Here is a 26,827-nt window from a genome sequence, read left to right on the forward strand (position 1 = left end):
ACAGACAGGCGGACATGTTGACGTCGCCCACAACACATTTATTATACATATTACTTACACAAGTGCACCTCAAAACCCCTTAAAAGTCCCCAAAGTCCTGGCCAACACAATGCCTTATCTCTTCAGATCGCCTCCTTGCCTCCTCCAGAGACCTCGTCCTTCTCCTCACCCGACTCCAGCCCTCAATGACGGGAGGCGGCCTCTTTTATAAACACTCGGATGTGCTCCAGGTGATTCCCGGCAATCTTCCACCGACACGCCCCAGTGTGGCAGAAGTGCCGGCTGCATCCCCGGAAGCACTCCAGTTGTCCCTGCTTCTCTTCCCCCCAGCACTTCCTGGTGTGGCAGAAGTGCTGAGGTCCAGGGCTGCCAAGGCATTGGGGCAGCCCCTGGCGGTGACCACGGGCCTCTACAGGGTCGAGCTTCAAAGCTCAGTACCCGTGGCCCCCAAAGCAACCAGGGCAGTCACCCCCTCGTGGTCTGGAGGAGGCGCAAGCCCTCCTCCGGTCCTCCTGGGTGTCCCGGCTGGGTACCACTCCCAGCCGCATGCCACAACCTTTAAAACTACCGATAATGGCTTACGTTCAAGATTAAACATCTTTAACACGTATGTTCTCTTTCTTTGAATCCTTTGCCAGATACATTTCAGTTCCTCTTTAGATGTGCTTTCAGCAGTAAAATTAGCCTGCATCTAGGAAACTAGATTGTTGTGCATAGGAAACAGTAATATCAGAAGGATAAGTGGGAAAGAACACTGTGGAGCTGTTCTGTGCTACGCACTTGTATTCAGATGAGTGTACTTATTGTTTGGACTCTTTTTGAATGTTTAGAAGTGCTTTTTAAATATTAAAGCATGTCCTTTTTTTAAAATCTGGCAAAGACACTAACAGAACAGATGAGATAAGAAGGCTATTATTAACAATGTGAATTAAGTTTTATTAAGATCTTGTGTGTCATAGAAATAATTCACCCATGAATTTATTTTATTATTCCTTTTGGTATATACAAATTTGAACTAATAGAAATAACTACTGCTTTTTTTTAATTTAGTAAACCATTTCACATTACATTATCTTACATTAACTTTACTTTACCTTTAAAAGTAGACAGACTTTACCTAGCTGTCTATAAGTGCCAAAAGGGCAAAACATTAAAAGAAAAGAAAAAAAACAATCAGAAGTATGGTTTTGGTGCTTATTATAAAGTGAGTGTTTCAATAATGTGCTGAATGTTTTTTTTTTCTCCTTTCAGTTTCAGTTCCTGTGTCCACATTACCAAAGCATGCAACTCCAAACCTTCCATCCTCAGTTTCTCCTGCTTACTCCATGACTGTAATTATATCAATAATATCTGGCTTTGCGGCTGCAGTATTCCTTATCATATGTGCACTTGTATGTCACCGCAGACAAAAGGCCTGGAAGAACAGAAAAAGGTATACAATGTTTATTAGAATCACATTAATTTTTTATTTTTAATAAAAAGCTACATGTCAGTATTGCTTACATAATTTAAAACTATCTGTCTCTTTGAAGGATCCTAGAATCTCTTTATTGTAGAAATGTATTTGTAAATAGCTGAGAGGGAATTCTTATTACTAGCCTTTGTAGAATTATGTGTTAACAGTTGTCACACATTTATTTATTAATTCATCTACAAATACAATACATTTTCTCTTATATTTCCATCAAAATGGGCAAAGTATTAATTTCTTGGATGGCAGAACAGTAAAGAGATCTGTAAACTGGTGCAAATTCACATGAATCAGCTTTCACTTTCTCCGTTTTTTGTTTTTTTTTCAACAAATAACCCAGACATCCTTACTGCAATAAACCAAATACAGTTTATTCATAACATAAGGATAATAGAAAATGGGTATATGCAAATATATGCAACTGATCAATAACAAATAACATAAACCACAAATCTATGCAATCTTAATTTGATCTTTTTCTCTCCTATAGAAGAAGGCACATAATGAATCCTGTTTCCTTAATTCTTATCTGAAGAATTAGCCAAGAAAACTCATTCTTTCCAGACTGGCTTTATTTAACATGTTAGTTTCACACTTTTGGTCTTTTGGACAGTTGGATGGATACATTCTTAACTTGTTATGAAGTTTCTAATGCCTGCTCTTTGATGGACAGGTTGATTTGTTCACAAGCTGTTTGCAGACAGCTCCTGTGCATAAGTGTGAGACATGTTGCTATGAATGTTCCTGTTGAAAGAGAAAAGAGAGAAGGGAAAGTTGTAACAGCTAAAGACTTAACTTTCACACAGGTTACTGCTTTCAGTTGCAGTAATGCCAATAACCAGAAAACATTAGCTGGATTTATATACAGAGTTACAGTCAATATTTCTTGGAATCAAATTTAGGTATATGTACGGTATGATATGGTTCTTGTTGAATCTGCTTGTAGGTGTTACTTTGTTCAGGTCCATCTGTAAGGATGTTCATTTCACTTTTTCTTTTTTGTTCTGATGCTCTTCTTCTTCTTTGCTTTAGTCTCACCTTGTGATTGTGAGTGATACTGCAGTTTGTTTTCAGGTTTCACATACAGTGGTCCTGTTTTGCTAACAATAAAAGTTTCCTGGGCAGTCTGCAGTCAATTGACTCCATTCTTCGGCAAGACTAATACATTGCTTTAAGTATGATCTCTCATACTTGTGTACCTTGCTTTTCTTCAGATTAGATTAGATTAGATACATTTTACTAATCCCATGGGGAAATTTAGATGCTTACAGCAGAAACATAAAAAACAAGGATACAGACTCACAGGACAAATAATACAGCCAATTAATCAGTCAATAAATAAATAAATAAAAATACATAAATGTATATTGTGTAGATATTTCAAAATGAGCGTAATGAGTACATTGGGATGAAGCATTTAATTGCCTGATAGCAGTAGACAGAAAAGCCACCTGGAAGAAGTCCTTCTTAGCACACCGTGGTGGAATGAGCCTGTGGCTAAAAGTGCTTCAAGAGAGGGGAGGATATTTTATGATGGCATCCAGTTTTGCCACCATTCTCTTTTCAACAGCAATCCAGTGTGTTCAGGGTTTGTCCAGTCATAGAGATGGCTTTTCTGGTATTGTGCTTCTTTTGAGCTCGGATTTCTTCCCAAGGAGACTGCAGCAAAGAACTACACACTGGCCACTACAGACTAATAGAACATTTCCAGGAACTTGCTGCATACATCAAAAGCCTTGAATCTCCTTAGGAAGTTTATTCCACTCTTCTTGTACAATGCCATTGTGTTGTCAGACAAGTCCAATATGTTCTTTATGTGAACCTACAGGTACTTATATATTTGCAGCATTTCCACATGCTGCCCATAATTGATAACTGGTCTCAGAGGCTCCTTGGCACACCAGACTTCCACCACCAGCTCTTTTTCCTTCCCGATGTTGAGTTGCCAGTTGTTGTCACTGCAACACAAGACAAAGTCTTCCACAAAATTCCTGTACTCTGACTCATTTATTAATGCAGCCTATGATGGAGGAATCATCTGAAAATTTCTGTAGATAGCAAGCGCTGGTACTGTGCTGGAAGTCTGTTGTGTACAGGGTAAAAAGGAAAGGAGACAGGACAGTTCCCTGAGGTGCTCCAGTACTGCACATCACCATTTCTGACAAACAGTCCCTCAGTCCACAAACTGTTGTGCGTGGGTCAGGTAGTCCATGAACCAGGAAACTGTGGGGGCATGTAGATTCAAAGCCTTGAGCTTTTTCCCCAGTCAATAAGGCAAAATGGTGTTTTGAGGGGCTGGAAAAATCAAAAAACATGATCCTGACTGTGGTGCTAGCTTTGTCCAAGTGGGAGTAGGCTCTATGGAGTATGTAGATCAGATCATCCTTCATACCTATATGTGTCTGTTAGGCAAACTGCGAGGATCTACACGTTCTGAAATTAGCAGATGGAGCTGTTACAGGACCAGCCTCTCAAAGATCTTGATGATGTATGATGTAAGAGCAACTGGTATGAAGTCCTTGGAATCACTGGAATGCCCTTTCTTTGGCACTGGAACCACAATAGAATATTTTCCAAAGCTGGGGAACCTTCTGCAAATTTAGAGAAAGTGTGAACAGGTGCTGAAGGACCCCGCAGAGATGTCTGACATATGTTTTCAGAACCCTGGGGTTGATTACATCTGGCCCTGAAGACTTGTTTTTTGCAGAGTTTTCACAGCTCTCTCTTCAATTGATCAGCAGAGACACACAGTCCTGTAAGTGGAGGGGGACTGGAGACCACAGGTGTGATGTGATTGTAGGGTAATAGACTTTTGAAATGTTTGGACACATTTGGCACCTATATCCAGCTCCATTACAGGTGTTGGTCTTCCACTCTTATGGTCCAGCTCCAGGTTACCCTCTGGAATAAAGGGATTCATGCCAGATTTTGTTGTAGCCACATCCTATGCAGTAGGGGGTCCTGTTGCAGAGCAGAAGTTAAGTTCGCTCACTAAATAGCGAGAAAGCATAAAAAGCATAGATCCAGTGTTTGCAATGGGTTATAAAGGAAAGAGTGGACTTTTTGCCATTGGTTTCATGGGCACACATTAATTCAACCTTTTGGTTGACAATTGATGCAAAGTTTTATCTATCTTGGATGGCAATAGTTAAGTTATGGCTCTTTGTTCACTGATCAAGTGTTTAAATTGTGCTGATTCTTGTCTTGTGACTGGTTTGGCTGGGATTGATTCTGATTCCAAGTGTCACTAAAATGAATTCAACAGGCTTCAGACTCTCAAGCTATGTTACACTGTGCTGTGCTATATATTTTGTACTGGACAGTCCAGGATTAAATTCATTCAATATATACCCTTATTTGTAGGTTGACAGACTGTTCATACTCCATGTTCTACCTGCATCTATCTGCATTGCATTATACCATCCAATATATTTTTCTTATACAATAATAAAATTACAATGATTTACTATACATTTAATTACCAATTGGCCTGATGTCACAGTAATTATTTCAAACCTGCATGAGACTGGCTTCAGATTCTAGATGAGTAACTATATGGGGATAGAACTTTTCAAGGTGTTTGAATAAATTTCTTGCATATACTCATCATTTTCTTTTCAACATGCCAAAATACATGTTACATTATTTACCTATTTTTCAGTTCAGTTTAGATGTGAGCCTGCATTCTTTACTGAACAAAAACCTCAGATAAGGATCTTTCCTTCTTTGCCCACAGGGTCCTCACAGAACCTAATTTGGATTGAAAAGAGTAGTGTATAACTTACTTATTTAGAAAAAGGAGCAACTCTGCTGTATTTATTTTATATACATACATTAAAAAGAGGGGTGGCATGATGGAGCAGTGGTAGCCGTAACAACACTGGGGTTGTTGTCCTGAGTGCGCCCTATGTGGAATTTGAATGTTCTCCCCATGTCTGCACAGGTTTCCTTCCACATGCCAAAGACATGCAGATTAGGTGAATTGTTTTTGTTAAAGTAGCCCTGGTGGGGGAGTGCGTAAATTCATCCTGTTATGGACTGGTGCCCAGTTCAGGTGTTTTTCCTGCCTTGTACCTGATAATTGCTGGGATATCCTCCAGCAGCCTAGCGATCCTGCCCTGTATAAGCAGGTTAAGGAAATGGATGGACATTGTAAAGGGGATTACACAAACTCACCGTTTTATCTTCTTAAACACTCACATCAATTTTTACAGAGTTCTTCTGTAAACAAAGCTTTGAAATAATTAGGTATTTATATAGTCTACATTAAGAAAAAAATTCTAGAGGACCTTCTCTATGAAGTGTGTTACATATCTAGCAACTGTCACTAACTACATCTTTATGTCACTAACATTTTTTTTATAGCTTTAAAAAATCAACAAATAATTTTTCAGTTATTCAAGAAATCTGCTAATTTAACAATATGCTGGTCAACAAGTTTCACTTTATGTATGGCTGTTTCATGATCAAGATTAGAATTGTCTAGGATTCATTTCTAGTAGCATACATCGAAAAGGTGCCTGCCCTGCAGTACATGAAGGTAAAGATCTCTTAGTCTAGATGTAAGAAATTTGAAGATTCGGGCAAATAAGAACAAATAGTTTATTAAAATGAGCTATGTTGAAAATATATAGTATAGGGTAGCTGTCTTGAAGAATCTGTAACAAATCCTATTAACTGAGGGTTTAACTCAACATTTTCTCTATATTTTAGGGAGATGGAAACCCCGACATTAACCACACTACCTTCAGAACTGCTGCTGGATCGTCTTCATCCCAATCCCATGTACCAGCGTATACCTCTCCTTCTCAACTCCAAACTACTTAGTCTAGAGTATCCCAGAAATAACATTGAATATGTGAGAGACATCGGTGAAGGGGCATTTGGAAGGGTGTTCCAGGCAAGGTACATTTTCTACCTTGGCTTTCTGACAAATGCTTATACTCTTATAATGTATTCAGGATAAAATTGACTGGGTGCACACTTCTTTATATTTTTTTATAATTCTGCCAGTAAAAGCTTTGATATTTTTTTTATACGCTGACAGTGTGCTGCATTTTGTGAGATGAATTATTGTAGCATTATTTCCATCTATATTTCCATTTTTCTTTATTTTTTTATTGTATTACATGAAAGTTTTCCTAGCAGTGGTTTGTTACATAAATGTATAAGTTTTTACTTTAAATATATTCTTCAAGCACACTAATCCACCTTCAGTAGGATTAGTATCTATCTCAATATTATTATTTTTTTCAGTCACTAAGCAGCATGTCAAATGAACATTACTTTTGTTTGTCTCTGCCAAGCTGCAAGCTCTGCATCCTTAGGTTATAACTGTATTTCCTTTCTGCATATCTTCAGGGATTTGTGTTTCTTGTGACAACAATCTGAAATAGGTTGTAAAGTATCATTGGGCTATCTTTTAAAGAGCTTCAAGCTGGCAAATTATAAAAAGGGACTGCATTCTAGCCATCTATGGTAACTAGCTTTTTATGGAAAGCACATAGAGGAACAAGCATGCATACATTTTGCAGTATTAAACACAGAAAAATTTAATTTTTTTGATTTACCGTGCCATAAATACATTTATAAATAAATCAGTTTAACTAATATATGCACTCTATAGTAACAGCTTTGTTACTTCTTTGTTTAGTATAAGTACAGTCTTTTAATCATTGTCTAAGGCAAAAATTGTTTTATTTTATCATTAATTTTTTTCCAGTAATATTGTAGTTTGCTACGCTGTGGTTGTATTTTAATCCCAATAACCATTGAATATTTCAAAAACCCCACATTTAAGCAGTCTAATTTTATCTGGATTTATAAATTATCATTTTTGTCTCACAACTATTATTAGCATTCTTATATAGCATAAATTTATGCTAGAAGTGAAGAATAAGCAGAACAGAAATACAGTAGATTGTGCATAGTTCATATTGTAAGTAAATGCTGTCACAATGAGATTTTCCTCAGATAAATGGACCACAAAACAAAGTACATGATCCCAGTAATAAGCACAGTCAAATCCTGCCAGAAAAGGGAGTGAAACTGGATACTCATGTTAAATAAACTTAATAGAAGAGAGATGATGGTGTGGGAGTGTGCTCCATGCTCCAAAGGTGCTGACCAGTGCCTGGCCTGTTTAGATTATAACAAAGAAGCAGAAGTCCTTATATAGTTACTCATTCCTGTATACCTAAGATTCACAAGATGATGAGAAACTATTTGATATCTCACCTATGACAATAGTACACCACTCAAAAATCAGACAGGTGGCATTAGGGAACCCTGAAGAAAACTAATGGTATCTTGCTATTTATGAAAAAGTACAGACAATCCAGGAATGGATATTATGTGATGACCCATTCAAAGAGTGTCAGGGTTGCATCAAGGCCAAATGATTGTTGTTTTGGACCTGATTGCTTTCTAAGGTGGCCTCCAAGTCCAGACCCTAGGAGTAAGCTTGAAAGACAATTATGGTTAAATGGCCCCCTTCTGCCAGATCACATTAAGATTGGAGTTTAAAAGAAGAGGTGAAGAATAAGAGTGTTTAGAATCAGAAAATAGAGTCAGGAAAGACTTCTGTTAAGAACCTTATAGGTGTTAGCATTCTGGAGAGTGAAGTAAAAGTAGGTACCTTGTACCTTACAATAAATTAAATGCCCTATGCCTGTATAGTGGAACCAACACAAAGCATCTAGATATCACATTTAGTCTGTTGCATTTATTCTGTTCCACTCCATTTGTCCCAGTGTCTTTAACGGAAATAGACAAAGAAAGATATTAAGAATAAGAATATATTTCAGACTTAGGCTCCATGAGTAAGGAAAATCCATGATTTATGACAAGTGATACCAGTGTAAAATTTCATATATCATTCCATCTCTTCAAAGAACCCGTAATATCCCACAAAAAGGTTAAATCTATTCATGCATCTAAGAGGCAGTAAACAGCCCTGGATAGAATACCAAACTATTTCAGGGCACGTAAAAACCTCCCCAGTTTAGGCATGTCATTATATCATAACACTATTTGGACTATTAAAATAAAACAAAATACATTTCTTGTGTGCCTTTGTCTGGATTCTTCACCTAATCCATAAAGTGTGATACATGGTGTAGTTAGGATAAGACTGGAGATCAACTGAAAACACACTTTAGTGTCAATATTCTTGATGTCACTAAATAATTGTAATAATTATTTATTTGACCGACCTCATTACTGAGAAAATAACAAGATTAGGATATATTACAGCTGTTTATATAATTTTTTTGAGTCGAACCACAGGCAGGATAAATGGTTAGAGAGTGAGCCGGAAAAGAAGATTACATTGAACTGCCTAATCAAAGATTTGGACTATTATTTGTATAGACAGGCGTCTGCGGGTTTGGTCAGTGAATCTTTGTTTTGTTTAATTACTGTATTAGTTTTCAGGATTTTATCCTTCAATAAAGAATAGGTATTGGAATTTTAAAGAATTTAAAACTGAAAATGTAGGGGAAGGAGAAGGGAATGAGACAGGAGCTAGTCCATAGTAATTATAGTAAAAGAAAACTAAATAATTTATATTATATAGCATTATTTGATTTGCTTATTGCTGCAATACAGTATTTAAGTAGAATATAAATACAATTCTGAAATTATTCTTACTATATGTAACAAAAGTATCAAATACCAAAAAAAAACTAAAAAATAAAAGAGGGTTGAAAATAGAAGCTATTTTCTTAAATTCTAATTACAGTTTTGGTGTAGCTAATTTGTATCTTTACAAATTATTTATTTGAACACTCACTGCTGATCGCAGGTTAGAATAATACACCATGCGATTCTTTAATGAACACACTACAGTTCAGTTGTGCTTTTTCCTCAAAATTATTGCCTTTGCTTCAGAAGGTGAAGACTACTGATAGCTGGAGTTTAATGATACCCCTGATACTGAGACTCCTGGGAACATAACTGAGAGAAGCTATATCTCTTACCATCTTCCAGGTTTAGAAATATTAACACTGTAATTAGAATGTCTACCTCTGGTTTCAGTATAAAACTTCCTTGCAGACATAACTGTGTCAGCAGCAGCTTGCAGGATACCTATTTTTAACAGAGCAACAGTGTTTACTTGCTCAGTGAACCACTAGGGATCATGCAGTGTTCCAAGACAGGAAGTGTCTGCTAACGGCTTGCTAAGCCTGTTTTGAAAGGGCATATTCCAGGCATTGCACATTCTTTGCCCTGCAGTTCATATGACAAAGTATAGTACATGCACAAGCACCCTTTCAAACTTTTACATAACTGCAGTACTTTTTTTAAACAGTCATGGTTTAAAGTATCACTGCAGTATGCAATTCAATAGAATTTGAATTATTTAGTGGTAAAAATAAATGTTGGGTAAAAAAAAACTCCAGATGCAAGAACATAATAAAATTCAATTGAATGGACTACCTACATGAGTTGCTGATAGATACTTTCTCTTTAGACTGAGAGTGAAACTAAGCCATTGATTTATCTGGGAATGCAGTTAACTGTACTCACATCGACAACATTTATTTCTTTAGCACATTTTTATACAAACGATGCAGCTCATAGTGTTTTACAAAATGTCATAGAAATATTTACTTGCATAGATAAACAACTTTTAAAAGCAGATAAGAATAATAATGAATAAATAAAGTACAAAATATGCATAATGACTCAGACATAAGATAGGTATATCATTACCAGAAACAGAATCGTTAAATATAGTCTCTAAATGACACAATGATGATATGGTCAGTAGGCCCGGGAGTTAGAATTTTTTTAAAAACTCCAGTTAAGCTGGAGGAAAAAACAAAAGCGCTAAGGCCTCCAGGCCAAAAGACCACCCAGCCCCCACTGGGCATTGTACCTGACATAAATGTTGTTAAGTAGCTCCTTATTGTTTTTCAGTTCTAGTGTTAGAGGATCTGATGCAGTGGGTCTTGTGGCATGTAGGGGTATCCGCTTTCATTCAGACATTCAAATATCACAGGTGGCTGCACAGGACTTAGATCAGGTGGTGGCCTTGAACACCAATACACAGGAACCAGAAAAGAAAACAGAGAAAAGTAAAGATGAATAATGATTGCAGGGTCATTGAAGAGCACAATAATTCTGTTCTTATCTAGTTTATTAAGGATTGCGCTAAAATGAACCTATGAAAATGGCAAATTAAAAAAGTGGGTATTTAGGAGTTTTTTTGTTTTTTTTTAATCAATGTTAAATGACAGTGTTAGACATGACAGAGTCAGACTGGTGTATCTCTATTAGTAAAGTATTCCAGATTTTTGGTGCATTACAGCAAAAGGCTGCCTCACCACTTCTTTTATCCTTGGCTCTGGCAACAATAAGCAGACTGCTATTAGAAGATCTAAGGTTACAGCTTGGAATATAGGGGGACAGGCACTCCAAAATATAGGAAGGAACATGATTATTCAAGGCTTTATAAACCATAAGTAGTATTTATTCAATAGTGAATAACATATAATGTTCATGTTTGTAAAAGCAAAAACATTTGATGTTCAAGAAGGCGTGCACTCTGGCTTGTACAGAAAAAAACTACTGCACCATCAGACAACCTAAAGGTTTAACTTTGAGATCACTATAAGCAACAACCATTTAGGTTTTAGGCAGGTATTTAGATTACTTTTACATCATATTAAAATGTTCCATAATTACTGTTAAATCATTACATATCTTATATATAATACGCTACTGTGACTGTTCGTTTGTCCGTCCAGGATTTTAAATCACCTGTAGCTCACAAATCATTTGAACTATTGACTTGAAATTTGGCACACATATACTACGTGATGTCTATTATCCACTTTTGGGGTGATGATTGACCTCCAAGGTTATTCCTCTTTTTATTTTTATTTTATTTTATTGTAGAATCAACTCTCGGCCGCGGCCAGCAGGCACCGCATGGCCGCCATTCTCATCCCTACCACCTTTGCCGTCACTTCCCCTACCTCTTCATATCTTAAATCATTCTTGAGGCAGATTGAAGACTTCAGTGCCAGCTTAAGTGAAAAATTAAGAAAAATGTACTAAGTAATTGCAACATAAACACTGACTTAATCAGTTTTAACGCGAAAAGATGCCGACGAAAGAAGAGAAGAAGCAGGCCGCTAGGGTGGAGAAAAGAAAAGCTGCTCAGGAAGCAGCAAGCACATCAACCTCTGAGCAAATGAATGCTAAACATACAGAGAAAGAGAATGAAAACTATGAATGCTCAAGTCAAGTGTATTCACTGCAGTGCGTCGTTACTGGTACAGTAATCCCTCGCTATATTGTGCTTCGCCTTTCGCGGCTTCACTCCATTGCGTATTTTATATGTAAGCATATTTAAATATATATCGCGGATTTTTCGCCGCTTCGCGGGTTTCTGCAGACAATGGATCTTTTAATTTCTGGTACATGCTTCCTCAGTTGGTTTGCCCAGTTGATTTCATACAAGGGATGCTATTGGCAGATGGCTGAGAAGCTACCCAGTTTACTTTTCTCTTTCTCTTGCGCTGACTTTCTCTGATCTTGACGTAGGGGGATTGAGCAGGGGGGCTGTTCGCACACCTAGATGATACGGATGCTCGTCTAAAAATGCTGAAAGATTATCTTCACATTGCTATCTTTTGTGCAGCTGCTTCCTGAAACGACATGCTGCACGGTGCTTCGCATACTTAAAAGCTCGAAGGGCACGTATTGATTTTTGCTTGCTTGTTTTTCTCTGTCTCTCTCTCTCTTTCTGTGCTCTTGACGGAGGGGGTGTGAGCTGCTGCCTTCAACGGCTTTGTGCCGCGGTGCTTCGCATACTTAAAAGCCAAACAGCCCTATTGATTTTCCTCTGCCTTTATGACAGTCTCTGCTCCTGACTCCTTTGAAGAGGAAGATATGTTTGCATTCTTTTAATTGTGAGACGGAACTGTCATCTCTGTCTTGTCATGGAGCACAGTTTAAACTTTTGAAAAAGAGACAAATGTTTGTTTGCAGTGTTTGAATAACGTTCCTGTCTCTCTACAACCTCCTGTGTTTCTGCGCAAATCTGTGACCCAAGCATGACAATATAAAAATAACCATATAAACATATGGTTTCTACTTCGCGGATTTTCTTATTTCGCGGGTGGCTCTGGAACGCAACCCCCGCGATGGAGGAGGGATTACTGTATTGTATATTGCAAGTACTAGAGCTGCACCTTGAACATGTCTAAATACTTTGTTATAGTATTTGTGATATTTTAATGAAAATTACAAATGGAATTCCAAAGGAGGCTTTTGATTAGTAGTTTCAACAGATTTACAGAACTATAAAATTACATTAAATGCCAGTTATTACTCCATAGCACAAAAGAATACATCAATGAAAGTTTCTTCAAATGTATTTCCTCCTCTTCCAATCCACTGAGAGATGTTAACAAACAACATGTTGAGAAAAATAAAAACTATAACTGACTGTGCCTAGTGGCAACCCCTTAGTCCTAGATCAGCACAAAAGTGTCAAAAGGAACATAAAAAATATGAACTACAGAGAATGGAGATCACAGTGAGTAAATAATGTACGTAATAAACAGTACTGAAACAAACCATCAGCACTGCCGGAACAAAGCTCTTAATTTTTAATTAATTAAGAAATTAATACAACACAGCTGATGGAAGATGATCAGCTAATTTCATTCATTAATTTCATTCAATTCTGATAGCTAGTGCTTAATTGTTATGTTAGGCATACTGTCTCAGTTTTGAGTGTACTCTTTCTAGCCAAATTTTGATTAAATCTGTTTTTTTGGTGAGGATATTTAACTGGGACATAGACAGAAAAGAGGATTTAAAATAATGGCATCCATTTGAAATTAAAGTTTTCAAAAGTTTTTTTTTTCTTGAACAGGATGTCCTGATGCTTTGGAAGTGTTAATTACCAGGACATCTTTTAGCTTGCTAAGCAAGAAGCACTGAGCAAGCGGTTCATAAGCATTCTCTTAAAAGAGGAAGGAAGCTGCTGTAGTAGAGTATTTGTCACATGTTGTGCCAGATCATTAGGGGCCCTGCATCTAAAAATAGAATTTAGTAACATTAAAAAGGTTACACCTTGAGACTGTAGAGAACGTAATAGTGTACAATAAAAGGAGATGAATTATATAAAGTTGAGCTAAATCTTTATAAACTTCATTAACTGTACAGAGTGCCAGCAAAATATTCAAACTATTGCAGTTATTTCTATTTTTTTTAATATTTTGAAGATTTTTATTGCTTTATTTTAGACAGCCTCAAACCATGAGATCTTAATTTTGCCTAGGAAAACATTGACATGCCTTACATTAAATGTACCATGCATAGCCCAGCATTATTTCTTGATTGTAAGAGTGATACTACACACTTGCCCCACAAGAAAATATCTTAAGACTTGAATTGGGTCAGCTCAGTACAATTTTTTTCTCATCATAAATAAAGGGGGGATGTCCTCCATACTCATTGATGTGAATTTCCATTGTAGGCTGCTTATTTGCTGGAAGTATCATTTAAATTGCATGGTGGGGTCTTTGGTGTGAAAATGGTTACCAGACAAGAAAGGTTGGTGCAGGATAGAGATAAGGCATTGCCATTAAGAAGGAGGGGAAAATGCATACTGGAGAAAGGATATCACAAACAGACAATATACAGTGGGAAGGGACACCAGTGATTGAAATGTTAAGACAAAAGAAAAGTTTTCTCCAGGACGCTACCAGACAAAACCTCTAGGCAGATGGTAGAGTTCCTTTCCCCTCCTTCAGGGTGGAGTGGTGGCTCTGAGACTAAGGATCTGTACTGGTATCTCGAAGGTTGCCAGTTCGAATCCCTGTCACTGCCAAAAGAGGTCCTACTCTGCTGGGCCCTTGAGCAAAGCCCTTAACCTTCAATTGCTCCAGGGGTGCTGGACAATGGCTGACCCTGCACTCTGACCCCAAGGGGTATGCAAAAACTAACAAATTACTAATACAAGAAATTGTATAAGTCGAAATAAAGAACAAATAAAAAAGGTGAAACTATTGAATGTTGGCAGGAATTCCAAACTTCTTTTGGCTGATAAAGGGCAATATATAGTCATAAATCAGGTGTTTAATTCAGATCTGGACCCCTGGAATTGGCCTCACCCTTGCCAGCCTAGCCACAAACTCAAATGGAAGACTTCCTACATGAACAGATCAACATGAAACAAAGGCTTTTAAATATCAAAAGGTCCCAAAATAGAAAACTATAAATACTCTAGACCAATTTAAAATTTAAACAAAACTTCTTTTATAATCAGAGAATGTATTTTATTAAAAAAAAAGCCCAAACTCCAGGAGCAAAAACAGGACATTTTTCTTTTGGTGAGGATGTCCAAGAATCAAAATCCAAAGACAGCAACTTTAAGGAATCGAGGTTAAAAAAGCCAGGAAATCCAATTATCAAAAAAAAAGCAAGGATACAAACAGAAATCTAAAAACATAGAAACTTCACATAACACAAAATTGAAAAAATGGCAATTTTGAATGAACACAACATAGACTAAACCAAAAATATAACATACAGAATTAAATTTTAAAAAACAGCTAAAAGGTTATGTAAACTAAAAAGAAACTTTAGCCAGGACAAACAAACCTGGCTGGAACATAACACTAAGAGAATGGAGGTGAGAGAAGGAGATGCTTTCCACTGTACAATCTAGTTAGAAGAGTCATTTCATCAGAAAGATAATGGTTGCCTCCCATTATTAGTTGTTTTGCCCTCTGTTTATTTTTTAAGTTTGAATTCCACTTATAATCATTCCTCTGTTGGGGTCCTGGTGCTCTTACGTCCCGCCTGTAAAATGACAATATAGCCCGCATTACATGATTTCAGATCCACCCATAGAAAATGTAGAATAAATGTTCTTCATAGGAACTGAGGCCTATACTATGGGACATGTGTCCTTGATTCACGGCATGACATAGAAGAAAATGTAATTCATCTATGATCATCTTATTGAAGTACTGGGGTGGAACATCTGCAGCCTCCAAAGCTTCTGAGCCACTTTAGCACATGCTTTCATGATATGTTTGGGGGTTTTCTTGTATTTTTTTAGCTTGTTTATTTTGTATTTTGTTTTCTGTGACTTTAATTAATTGTTTGATTAATTCTGTGACTGCACAAGTTTAATTGTCTTGTAATTGTTCATTTTTTTCTTTTAGTTTATTTTCTTAATTTAATTATTTCACATCTGTGTCCTGTAAATTGCATTATTGTTTTTGAAGGAGGATGGACAAAAATCCAGATTAGATAATAATTAGGTAAATTAGTTTCATTGCAGTGTCTGGAGACTATATAAGGTTTGCTTAGTAAAGTTGTTTTTTTTCAGCGGTGTGCCTAATTTTCTTTTGTTCACTTTGTGTTTTTTTGACTTTTTAGATTTTAGACTTTTGAATTGAGAAGGTTGCATTTTTGATATTTACACTTTTTGGATTTTTGAAATCTTGTTTCCTTTCTTTTGAATTTTAAAAATGTGTTAAATATTTAACTTCAATTATAACAGCTTTGGACACAAAGTCACCAGTCAAATTAGGTATGAACAGGAAATAGGTGAAGGTATACATCAATGGAAAGATTCATTTTTGCCTAAAGGAAAACTTACCTGGATTAGTCACAGAACTTGCAAACTTCATAGAGAAAGTGATTTGACTAGTGTTTAAATCCAGTTGCCCAGAGGTGTGAAGCAGTGATGCTATTTTGCCATGGTTTAAGTTTGTATTAAATTTCATACAGATAGTAAATCCATCCATCCATTTTCCAACCCGTTGAATCTGAACACAGGGTCACAGGGGTCTGCTGGAGCCAACCTCAGCCAACACAGGGCGCAAGGCAGGAAACCAATCCCGGGCAGGGTGCCAACCCACCGCAGGGATAGTAAATGTATTATGCTGTATATGGTATACTTTAGCCAAGGGTCACACATACTCCACTGCGAATAAAGTTTTGCCTTTTATGGAAACAGATTTAAGCATTAGGGTTCCTTTTTCGTTTGCACAAATTTTTCTACACAGGCTATACTACTGAATATTGCAAATTTGACTACAAACTCTAATACATCAGTATGCTTCTTTTTGTTTAATGAAACTGATCTGATTACATGTTATATATTATAACAGTGCAGGAACATTTGTCAGCAAAAGGCAGCAGTATGAGCTACAATTCCATTATCCAAAAGAGCAACTTCAATTCCTGGCACAGGGGAACCTAAAAAATGCAATCTCACCATCACTATTCTAATATAGCAAAAGTGAGCAGTCCTAAGGATAGAAAGCCACCTAAAAGAGAAATAAAATTGGCAATATTCCATCGGGCCAGCACTGCAATCTAATTTTTTCTGATGTCTGATTCCTTTTCCTTTTGTTTATCCAGATTACAAATCAAAACTTCATTAGTGCAAATATTTAAACAAGTGGTTTCAATAAACAGATAATGCTAAGTGAGAAGATATATTGGGTTTTTCTTTATTTAGTAGCATTTTAAGTGTTAATGTTTAAAATTTTGTTCTGATTTGAATGAACCATGTTTTACATATTGTATTGTTACTCATAAGTTCAATAAAATTAAACAAAAACTTAAAACTGAGTTTATACCAGCTACAGTAACATCATTTGCTTATTTGTTTTCTTCTAGAGCTCCTGGATTACTTGTTTATGAACCCTTCACTATGGTGGCTGTGAAAATGCTAAAGGAGGAAGCTTCAGCTGACATGCAGGCAGATTTCCAAAGAGAAGCTGCTCTGATGGCAGAGTTTGATCACCCCAACATTGTGAAACTTTTAGGTATTATCATTTTTTGAATTTATCAATAAACTTGATTTTCAAATGTATTTACTACTAGTAGTGGTAGTAGTATTAGTATTGTCATGTGTACAAATTACAGTGAAATTTTTTCTTGCATGTCTGGCCAACATGCAAATGTCATTTTCATGAAATGTAAAGTTATAATGTGAACTGTAATTCACAGATTTTCATTTCATACTTTGCGTAACTGAAATGTTCCAGTAGAACATAACCTTAATTTATTTTAACCCAAGACTTTCACCAATACAGCAGTGGAAAGTAGCAGCGAATATATATGGGACAGAAAATAGGAATTCATGTCCCAGTGATGGTAGAGTAGGTTTAACTGCCCAGTCATTGAACTGCTGTTATTTGTCAAATGACTTTGAGATAACTGGTTCAATTAGCATTATGATTTCACCAAACAGTGAAAATGTCCCTAAAAAATAAACATGACGTTTTCAGAGATTGTTAGAATGACATTTTACTACAAATTCAGTTTTTCTTATAATTTTGTTGTGCATATAAATTAAAAAAATATAAAAAGTGATTAGTGTTTATATATTTCAATTTTACACATTAAATAGTGAGTCAGTGCTGCCTGACAGCTCCACAGTTTGTGTACAATTTTCAAGTTCTCCCATGTGATGATGTGAGTAAGGGTTCCATGGCAGTATGCGAGTTTCAAAATAAAAACCGTGTGGTTCAGGCTCTGTGTGGCACTAAAGTGGAGCTAGGCAGGTGCAGGGTTGTATGTGTAGGCGAGATGATTGCTTGATCAGCTCAGCTGTTCCACATTGGCACTCTGCGGATTGGAATTAGGACACCGCATCCACAAGATTACAAAAGGAGCCTGAGTAGGCTAGAAGGATGAGCATGAAAAACCAAGGTGTGAGAAAAGAGGAAACATCAGGAGTGTGATTCAGCATGGTGGAAGAGAGACAGAGCAGTCAGGGGTCCCATGAGAGAGCAAGAAGAATAGCACTTCAGGAGGGGATCACCTCCTGTTGAGCAGTATGGAGGACCAGGGAGCAATCGAGTGTACTCCTAGGGATCTTGTAGACGCTGAAGAGGATGTATGGAAGATGGAGGTCTGGCTCCAACAGACGCAGAGAGGATAGTGGTCAGAACAAGAGCCAGAGAGAGGGACCATGGCTGTTGGTGTTTCAACTCGGCAGCAAGAACTGCCGTGTGAGCTGAGGAGACAGAGGGAGAAATATGATTTGAGCATGTAGGAAAAGAAAGGAAACCCGACGACTTCATGGTTTTATTCTTGGATGTTAGTGTCTGATGGAATTTATTTATTGTTAGTTTTAACATTGCCAATGCGCTGGTTTTTATTAGGGACTATTGATTGGATTACTTATTTATTGAACCTGGTCTGCACTTTGCTTTTGGACCATTGCTTTCTTTGAAAATAAAAATCATGGCACTGTTTTGCATCAACTCTGAATGTGAATACTTGTTTTCATTCTTACTTCATCTTCTCATCTATCCCACAAATAAGAATAGTGATTTAATAGCCACTCAGAATCTGCCCTGTAACGATGGGTATAAGAAAGTGGGATCTGCAAGCACCCTGTCTGAGGTTAGTTACTTCCAAAGTACTGTTAGGATAGCTCTGAGCTTTTTCTTCTTTTTTAGTTGTACTTTAACTTCTGTGTTTTCTTATTTTACTGTTTTGTTTTAAGAGCAAGGGGATGGGACTAATAATTGCTGATATGCTGAACATTTGGAAATAATAGAGCCTCATTCCAATGCTGAGGCATTATTATTTCAAATACTGTAGTGCTCTTTTCTAGTCCTCCTTTGAGTTGAGTTTGTGATTTAACGCTGTTTCTTATTTATTATTCAGTTTCCAACATTTGGATTTTCCTTTCTTTTTCATAAATGATACTTGTTTGGGCAATTAATCTCTTCATAATTTAAGCTTAGTTTCTAGTAAGTAATGGCATTAGCCTGGTTATAATGATTAGATAGATAGATAGATAGATAGATAGATAGATAGATAGATAGATAGATAGATAGATAGATAGATAGATAGATAGATAGATAGATAGATAGATAGATATTACAATTTGGGTTTCAAAATACTTTAGCTTATCTTTATGTTTTGTTCCATTTGTTGCATTTATTCCCTGTTTCAAATTTTTAATTTAATTTTTTTAAGTAATTAAACTTTATTGCAACTTTTTGGCATTAGTTTTGGATTATTGGTGCAGGTTTTTATTGCCTGGCCTTCCCTTTTGAATCTGATAACCTGTACTGAAGCAACAAGATTTACAAAATAAAGGACAATGATGAAGTTGGAGTCATTGGTTGGTTTCAGCTCATTTTGTTATACTGATATCAAGAATGTAGTCAATGCATTACTTATCTGGGCTATGTACATAAGCACTTTGAATGAATTTGTTTTGATTTGTGAGACCCTTAATTTTAATGTAAACTGGAGCAATGGGTGTGCTAGACTGAAGGTAAAGTGCAGGCACATATAAATAGCATTTAAAGCCAACATTAAAAATTTGACTTACAATAAACTGCTGCATATTCAGGTATGCGTATGAATTAAAGAGTTTTATGGGTTTGGTTTTTTTTTCAACTATTTTTATTTTTGCTGCCATGGAAGTTTGTGTGAACCGAATCAGCTGCAGGTCAACACCAGTAAAACTAAAGAACTGGTGGTGGATTTGAGAAGAACACGATCTCCTGTCTATTAGGGGTGTGAATGTGGAAGTATATAGGGGTGCATATGAACAGTAAGTTAGGCTGGTCTAAGAACTCACTGGCCATATATAAAAAGGAAGCACTGCTCAAAGTAGGCTATATTTCCTATGCAGACTTTGATCCCTTAGGGTCTGCAATACTATACTGCAGATATTCTAGGAGTGTGTGGTTGCCAGTACCATTTTTCTTTTTGCTGTGGCATGTTGGGGGGGCAGCATGACAGACATTAAGAGGCTTACCAGACTGATTCAGGAGGTTGGCTCTGTGGTAGGAGAAAAACTGGACAGCTTGGAGACTGTGGCAGATCAGAGAATGAGGTCTAAACTTCAGTCTGTTATTGAAACTGCTAATCACCCCCTTCATAGTGTTGTGGTTGGACAGAGGGGCGTTTTTAGCAGTAGACTGACCAACATAAAATGCACCACTGAACGTCACAGAAAATCCTTCCTCACCACAGCCATTAGACTCTATAACTCCTCTTCCGGTCACTCATCCACACAATAAGCTGTTCTCTCTATCCTCAATGGATCTTCCAGAACATTTTTTTCAACTACTTGCTTGTGCAATAACTCATCTGTTGCTTCTAATGTGAATAACTTTTTTCTTTCAAAATGTGCAATATTTCAGCTATATGTGCAATATTAGTATTTGAAGTACTCCTGCTCGTGTGCTATTCTGTTTAGTAAGCAAGGTTTTGGTAAGAGACTCAAATGTATAGTATCTATTATATTTAATTCACCATATACCTGTAGAGCATAGTAAATGAGTAGTTTATTGTGATATTTTATATTCTGTTTTACTTTATATGCTTATTTTTTATATTTGCTTTTTATGTTACTTGTGTCTTTGTCTATCCATTGTGGCGGGCGGCTGGGGGCTGTGCCCAGCCGGGACACCAAGAAGGACCAGGAGAGGGACTATACCTCCCCTGGACCACGAGAGGGCAGCTGCCCTGGTTTGTGTGGGGGCCACAGGAATTGAGCATGGAAGTTCAACTCTATAGGGGCCCGTGGCCACTGCCAGGGGGTGCCCAGAAGACTGTGAAGCCCTGGACGTCAGCCGGAGGTGCTGGCGGAAGTTTTACCAGGGACACCCGGAGTGCTTCCGGGTGCTCATGTGGCACTTCCGCCACACCAGGAAGTGCCACAGGAAGCTCATCAGGAGGCACCTGGAGCACGTCCGGGTGGACATAAAAGGGGCTGCCTCCCTCCAGTCATCAGCTGGAGTCGGGTGGAAAAGGACGAAGCTCGGAGGAGAGGAGTGGAGGCAGCAAAGAGAGGACTTAGGAGAAGCCTGGACTTGAGGGTGTGTGGTGCAGGGGCACTGGGTTGTGTGCGGGACTTGGACTTTTGTAAATACTGTAAATAAACATGTTGTGGTGTTTGAACTGTTGGTGTCTGCCTGTCTGTGCCAGGGCTGGGCTTCCACACCATACAGTTGTAACATAAGTAATTTCCTTTGGGATTAATAAAATATTCTGATTCTGATTATGATGCAGTATCTGATTTGGCCATTCTGTAATAGAAACTCATCTTCAGAAAATGGAAAGACCGTTATATTTTTGGCATATTTTATTATGCTACAGACACCTAAACTAATAATCTTCAGAATTATCGAACAAAGTACAATTTAATTTTATATTTGAGTTTGGGCATCCCCAGATAAAAATCTCTAGATTTAGTCAATACATTCATAATCCACAGAAATGATGCAATAAAGAGATCCTTGAATGCATACTATATACATCTTCTTATTAATCTCTGTGAAACTGCAAACATATAATTTAAACTATGTAATTTGTGTTTTTTAATGGACAACCATATTCACTTTTCTTGCATCTTTCAATTACAGAGTTAAAGAGATCTATGAATAAAAACACACTAAAAATATGAGTTCACCATGGTTTCCAACCAGACATAAATTTGACACAGTAAGCATCTAGATATGTCATTTATTAGACAACCTCAAAAGTTTGTAATGCAAAATTACAATAGACCATATGCACTCCAAAGCAATGGGCAGTCCATCAAAATATAATTATATACATATATAAATGTGACAGCAGACTAAGAGAACTAAATAATATTATTTACTGTAAATAAAAAAAAAGTCAAGGTTATTTTTTTGCTGTGGGTTTTTTTTTTTTAAATATTGCAGATTTAAACTGATCTTGGAGTTTTCTTTTCAGAACACAAATGCATTTATTTTACTAATTTTCCCATTCAGTCTCTGATTTCCGTCTAAAAACGTAGAAACAGATTTGAATATCTAACTTCAGTGCAGTGGTCAATTCTAATCACATACATCACATCTCCAGGCAAATGAATTTCTAAAATTCAGCAATACTATTTGCAGTTCTGCTTGGTCAGCTGCTGAAACATTACTGCATATCGGTACAAATGCATGACTCTTAATGTGAAATGTTGTTGAATATATATAAAAAGTAAGTAACATGTGTAATTAAGCACTGAGATGATTATTTATATATATATATTCACACACACAATGGTCTGTGGCAGGGGTCCTCAATCACGGTCTTGGAGGGCCGCAGTGGCTGTAGGTTTTTGCTCCAACCCAATTGCTTAATAAGAAGCACTTATCACTCAAGTAACACTTCTGCTTCATTTTAGTTAATATTTTACTTATTTTAATCTTACACAGCGGTATTCTTGGTTTTTAATTGCTCCTAATTAACAATAACATGCAAATGACAAAAGAGACCAGCATTTCTCAATTTAGCTTGTTACCATTTACACCTGTGTGTATTTATCATGCACTATTGGATTTAATTAAAGGAAAGTGAAGAGAAAAAAGTGAAGGACTGAGAAGTACTCATCCATTTTAGCCCTCAAATCATTTGGATGATATCCTTAGAAAGATGAAGAAAATCTAGGATATGAGAATTACCTGACATAGCAGAGTTAAAGCACTAACAAGCCATGAAATTAAATTATTGGCAAGAACTGCTTTCTAATTAAGCAACCCGGTTAGAACAAAACCCTGCAGCCACTGCAGCCCTCCAGGACTGTGACTGAGCACCCTTGGGTCTATGGTCACATAAGAATGATTAAAAAGAAAGAAAAACTTCTGACTTGGCAGTCACAGTTACACTGAGGTGTGATGTAGGCGTATTTCTGTTAGCATAAATAAGCCCCAGTAGTGTCTATTGACATACTTCTGCTGACAAATTGGTTAGTGTGTTGGAGAGAGGATGTACAGCATTGTTTATGATTACACTAAGTTTTTTGTTTTAATTCTCTCCTTTGCTACTACCTCCACGGGGTCCAGAGCATATCCCATAAATGATCCTGCCATTTTAATTAGTTTGTTGATTCGGTGGGCCTTTCTTGAAGTGATGTTACCAGTCTAGCACACCACAATGTAGAAAACTGCACTGGCCATCACAGAGTTCATGAAATATGTCACTACCCACATTGAAGGAATGACTAGTCCAATATGTCATTGTTATGGACCCCCAGGTACTTGTAGTAATATACCACCTTTTCTTCCCTTCCCTGAATAGAGACCAGTCTTAGAGGCTCTTTAGGGCGACAAGGGTCAATAACCAGTTCCTTGGTTTTGCTAATGTTAAGGAGCAGGCAGTTCTTTTTGCACCAAGAAACAAACTTTTCCACCTGACTCCTATACTCTGTCTCATCCTCTTTACCAATACATCCCATAAGTGCAGAATCATCTGAGAATTTTTGCAAGTGACGTGACCTGGTGTTATACAGTATATGTAGTCTGAGGTGTGCAGAGTGGTGCTCCAGTGTTGCTCACATGAATATAACATACAACAAATTCAAGATTTGCAAATACATAGATATATCCTGAAACCTGCTTAATCCACTTGGTGCAAGACAGAGAACAGTCCTGGACAAGGCACCAGTGCATCAAAGAATCCTGATTTAGTAAAGCCTATTACATTTTCCTATCTATCTGACCACTATGTAATTCCATGTTTTTCCCAGTAATGGGAAGGTCTGCAATTAGATCCTGAATAGTTGCTTATACTGTATATACATTTTTTTTCCACTGAATTCAGGCTTCTCAGAATATCAGATTTATATTCTAAATATTTTTCAAAACTGTAAATGCTGCTGTGCCATTTATTTATCATGTTAATTTGTTTTTGTTAAGCTATTTTTTAATTCCTTTAATGTGTCTTTTACATATTTTTTTAGATTATTGCTGCTGTCTAATTTATTTTAAACTGCAAATGAAAATCCCGATTTTATTAAAACTGTGTCTTTTTTTTTCTTTGCAATTTTAGGCGTGTGTGCTGTTGGGAAACCAATGTGTCTACTGTTTGAATATATGGCTCATGGAGACCTGAATGAATACCTGCGAAGACGTTCACCAGGCCAGATGCACATCCTCAGTCAGTGCAATCTCTCTAGAAAGAGTTTGATATCTGAATCAGAATCAGGTTCCCTTACCTGTGTGGACCAACTGTACATCTCAAAACAAGTGGCAGCAGGCATGGCTTACCTGTCAGAGCGAAAGTTTGTGCACAGAGATTTGGCCACAAGAAATTGTTTGGTAAGCGAAAATCTGGTGGTAAAAATAGCTGATTTTGGACTCTCCAGAAACATATACTCTGCTGATTATTATAAAGCCAACGAAAATGATGCCATTCCTATCCGATGGATGCCTCCAGAGTCTATATTTTATAACCGTTACACCACAGAGTCTGATGTTTGGGCTTATGGGGTTGTATTATGGGAAATATTTTCATTTGGTTTACAGCCATATTATGGAATGGCCCATGAAGAAGTCATCTATTATGTCAGGGATGGCAATATCCTTTCATGTCCTGAACATTGTCCACTGGAGCTTTACAATCTAATGCGCCTCTGCTGGAGCAGTCATCCTACTGACAGACCCAGCTTTGCCAGCATTCATAGAATTTTGGAGCGAATGCACGAGCAGACAATACGTGCCAGTGTAGCCTGAAGCAAAGTTGTGTTAATGTATACTTTGAGTTTCATAATGCTGTGCCAAGAAATAATACCTTATTAAGACATAAATGACTTGGGTATACAGTATTACTAGATGGGCAATAAATGCTTGGAACATGTGCCTAATATGGAAAACAAGCATTTGTCCTGGTCTGTTTGTGGTGTCGAATGCCTTCTTGAGAATTTACATTTCTGGTTCCTTTTTGTGCAAACTAAACAATAATATAAATAACTGACACTAATGGCATTTGCACAAAACCTCATTTGAATAAAAAAAGTTGGAATATAACACATGTAGCGCAACATTTGCAGAAAAAACATTACCATTTTAAATTGCCAGTTTAAGATATTTAACCTAAACATATTACAATCAGTTTTAAATCTATGAAAACGTATCACCCTGTTATAACGTAACACAAGTGACATGTGGCAAAGAAACCGTGCCCCATCTTCAAGTAAACGGCACAAAGAAAGGTTAAAGAAAAAGGTTGGACCTGCAGGTGTGGTTTACACTGCAAAGAATTGTTTTCCAAATGAGCAAAGCATTTTTAAAAAGTATGAGGAGAGTATCATGGGACTTTGAAAATGTAATGCACGTAGATATTACATCAAAAAGAAACACCAAGCATAAATAAAACGACTATCCTGAAAAATGAGAATTCTTTTGAAAGAAGATTTTCTCCTTGTTAGCTTGAATTGGGTTTGACATTGTTATATATTTTTCTGTCAACAAGTATATAAGAATTGAAATACAGTATGTCCAAATCTGAAATGAAACGTACAAAGTACGGTACTGTACAAAAAACATTTTGAAGCAACTTCAAAATGAATTAATTAGAATACAATATACATGTAAGGTCATGTATTTGTCTAAAGGCCAGTAGCTGCAGTGAAGAACAGCACCTTAAATTATAATGATTAAAACTGGAATATAATTTTTTATATAATGAATTTAATAACTTTAGACTCGTACAATAAAAAAGGAGGTATATAAAAATGCCGAAAGTAGCAATATAATTTACGATTAGATTAGTTTTTCAAGTGTTGACATCCTAAACAATGAAAAACACTTTTCTTGAACATTTATTTTGACATCTTATTTGCTGGGAACACTGTATTTATGTGCCCAGCAAGCTACAATACAATAATTTAAATCAAAAAATATTGGCCACATTTTAATTTCTGAATTTTTTGAAATGTAAAATGTTCAACAGAGAAAGCAACTTATAAAATGTACTTTTGGAGAAAACAAGTAAGAAAAAAATATGTCATGTGGGATTCTAAGTTTTTTACCTGCTTCACAGATACAGTATTCCTGGAAAATATATAAAATGCTTTTTTCCTGCACATTAGGTCTAAAATAGCATGTTTCTATGTAAATCAAAATGATTATCACTTCATTATTTTAAGTGTGTCCCATAATAAGCCTTCTTTAATGAGGTCTGTTTGTAGGCTGACAGGAGAGTGATGATAAAAAGTGGTTTAATTTTTTCAATGTTAAGCCAAAAATAAAAGAGTCTTGGCAGTTATACTACCATTTCCTTTAAATGTTCATAAAATAAATACTTAGAGTGTTTGATAATAATTTCATAGACATTTTGTAATTGCATTTTTTTAATACAGATATACATTTTTTGTACCTTTTTCATCTTGGAAAACCATTCTTTTTAAATGATGGATTGAAATTAATGAGGTTGCACAATAAAATGGAAGATTAAAGGTTACCTTCAGTTAATTTTACAATTACAATACAAATGGCATGTGCTCTTTTTTTGAAATATAATTCAAATAGTCATCTTATGTATTATTGTGTTCAAGTATGTGCATGCTGAAGCATACATTTCCACCCATAATTATTC

The 26,827-nt window shown here is 36.6% G+C and overlaps 1 protein-coding gene across 1 annotated transcript in view; it reads left to right on the forward strand.

Annotated features, from left to right (window-relative positions):
• Window positions 1-25,714, forward strand: part of musk (muscle, skeletal, receptor tyrosine kinase) — a 127,846-nt gene extending 102,132 nt beyond the window's left edge. The window contains exons 14-17 of the mRNA XM_051928321.1: window positions 1,252-1,432; window positions 6,185-6,376; window positions 17,135-17,283; window positions 24,281-25,714. Coding sequence (XP_051784281.1) covers window positions 1,252-1,432; window positions 6,185-6,376; window positions 17,135-17,283; window positions 24,281-24,963 — 1,205 coding nt within the window. The 3' untranslated portion in view covers window positions 24,964-25,714. The remainder of the gene's footprint in view (window positions 1-1,251; window positions 1,433-6,184; window positions 6,377-17,134; window positions 17,284-24,280) is intronic.
• Window positions 25,715-26,827: the final 1,113 nt, after the last annotated feature.

The sequence above is a fragment of the Erpetoichthys calabaricus genome, chromosome 5 (assembly GCF_900747795.2).
Source record: "Erpetoichthys calabaricus chromosome 5, fErpCal1.3, whole genome shotgun sequence".
NCBI classification, from domain to species: domain Eukaryota; kingdom Metazoa; phylum Chordata; class Cladistia; order Polypteriformes; family Polypteridae; genus Erpetoichthys; species Erpetoichthys calabaricus.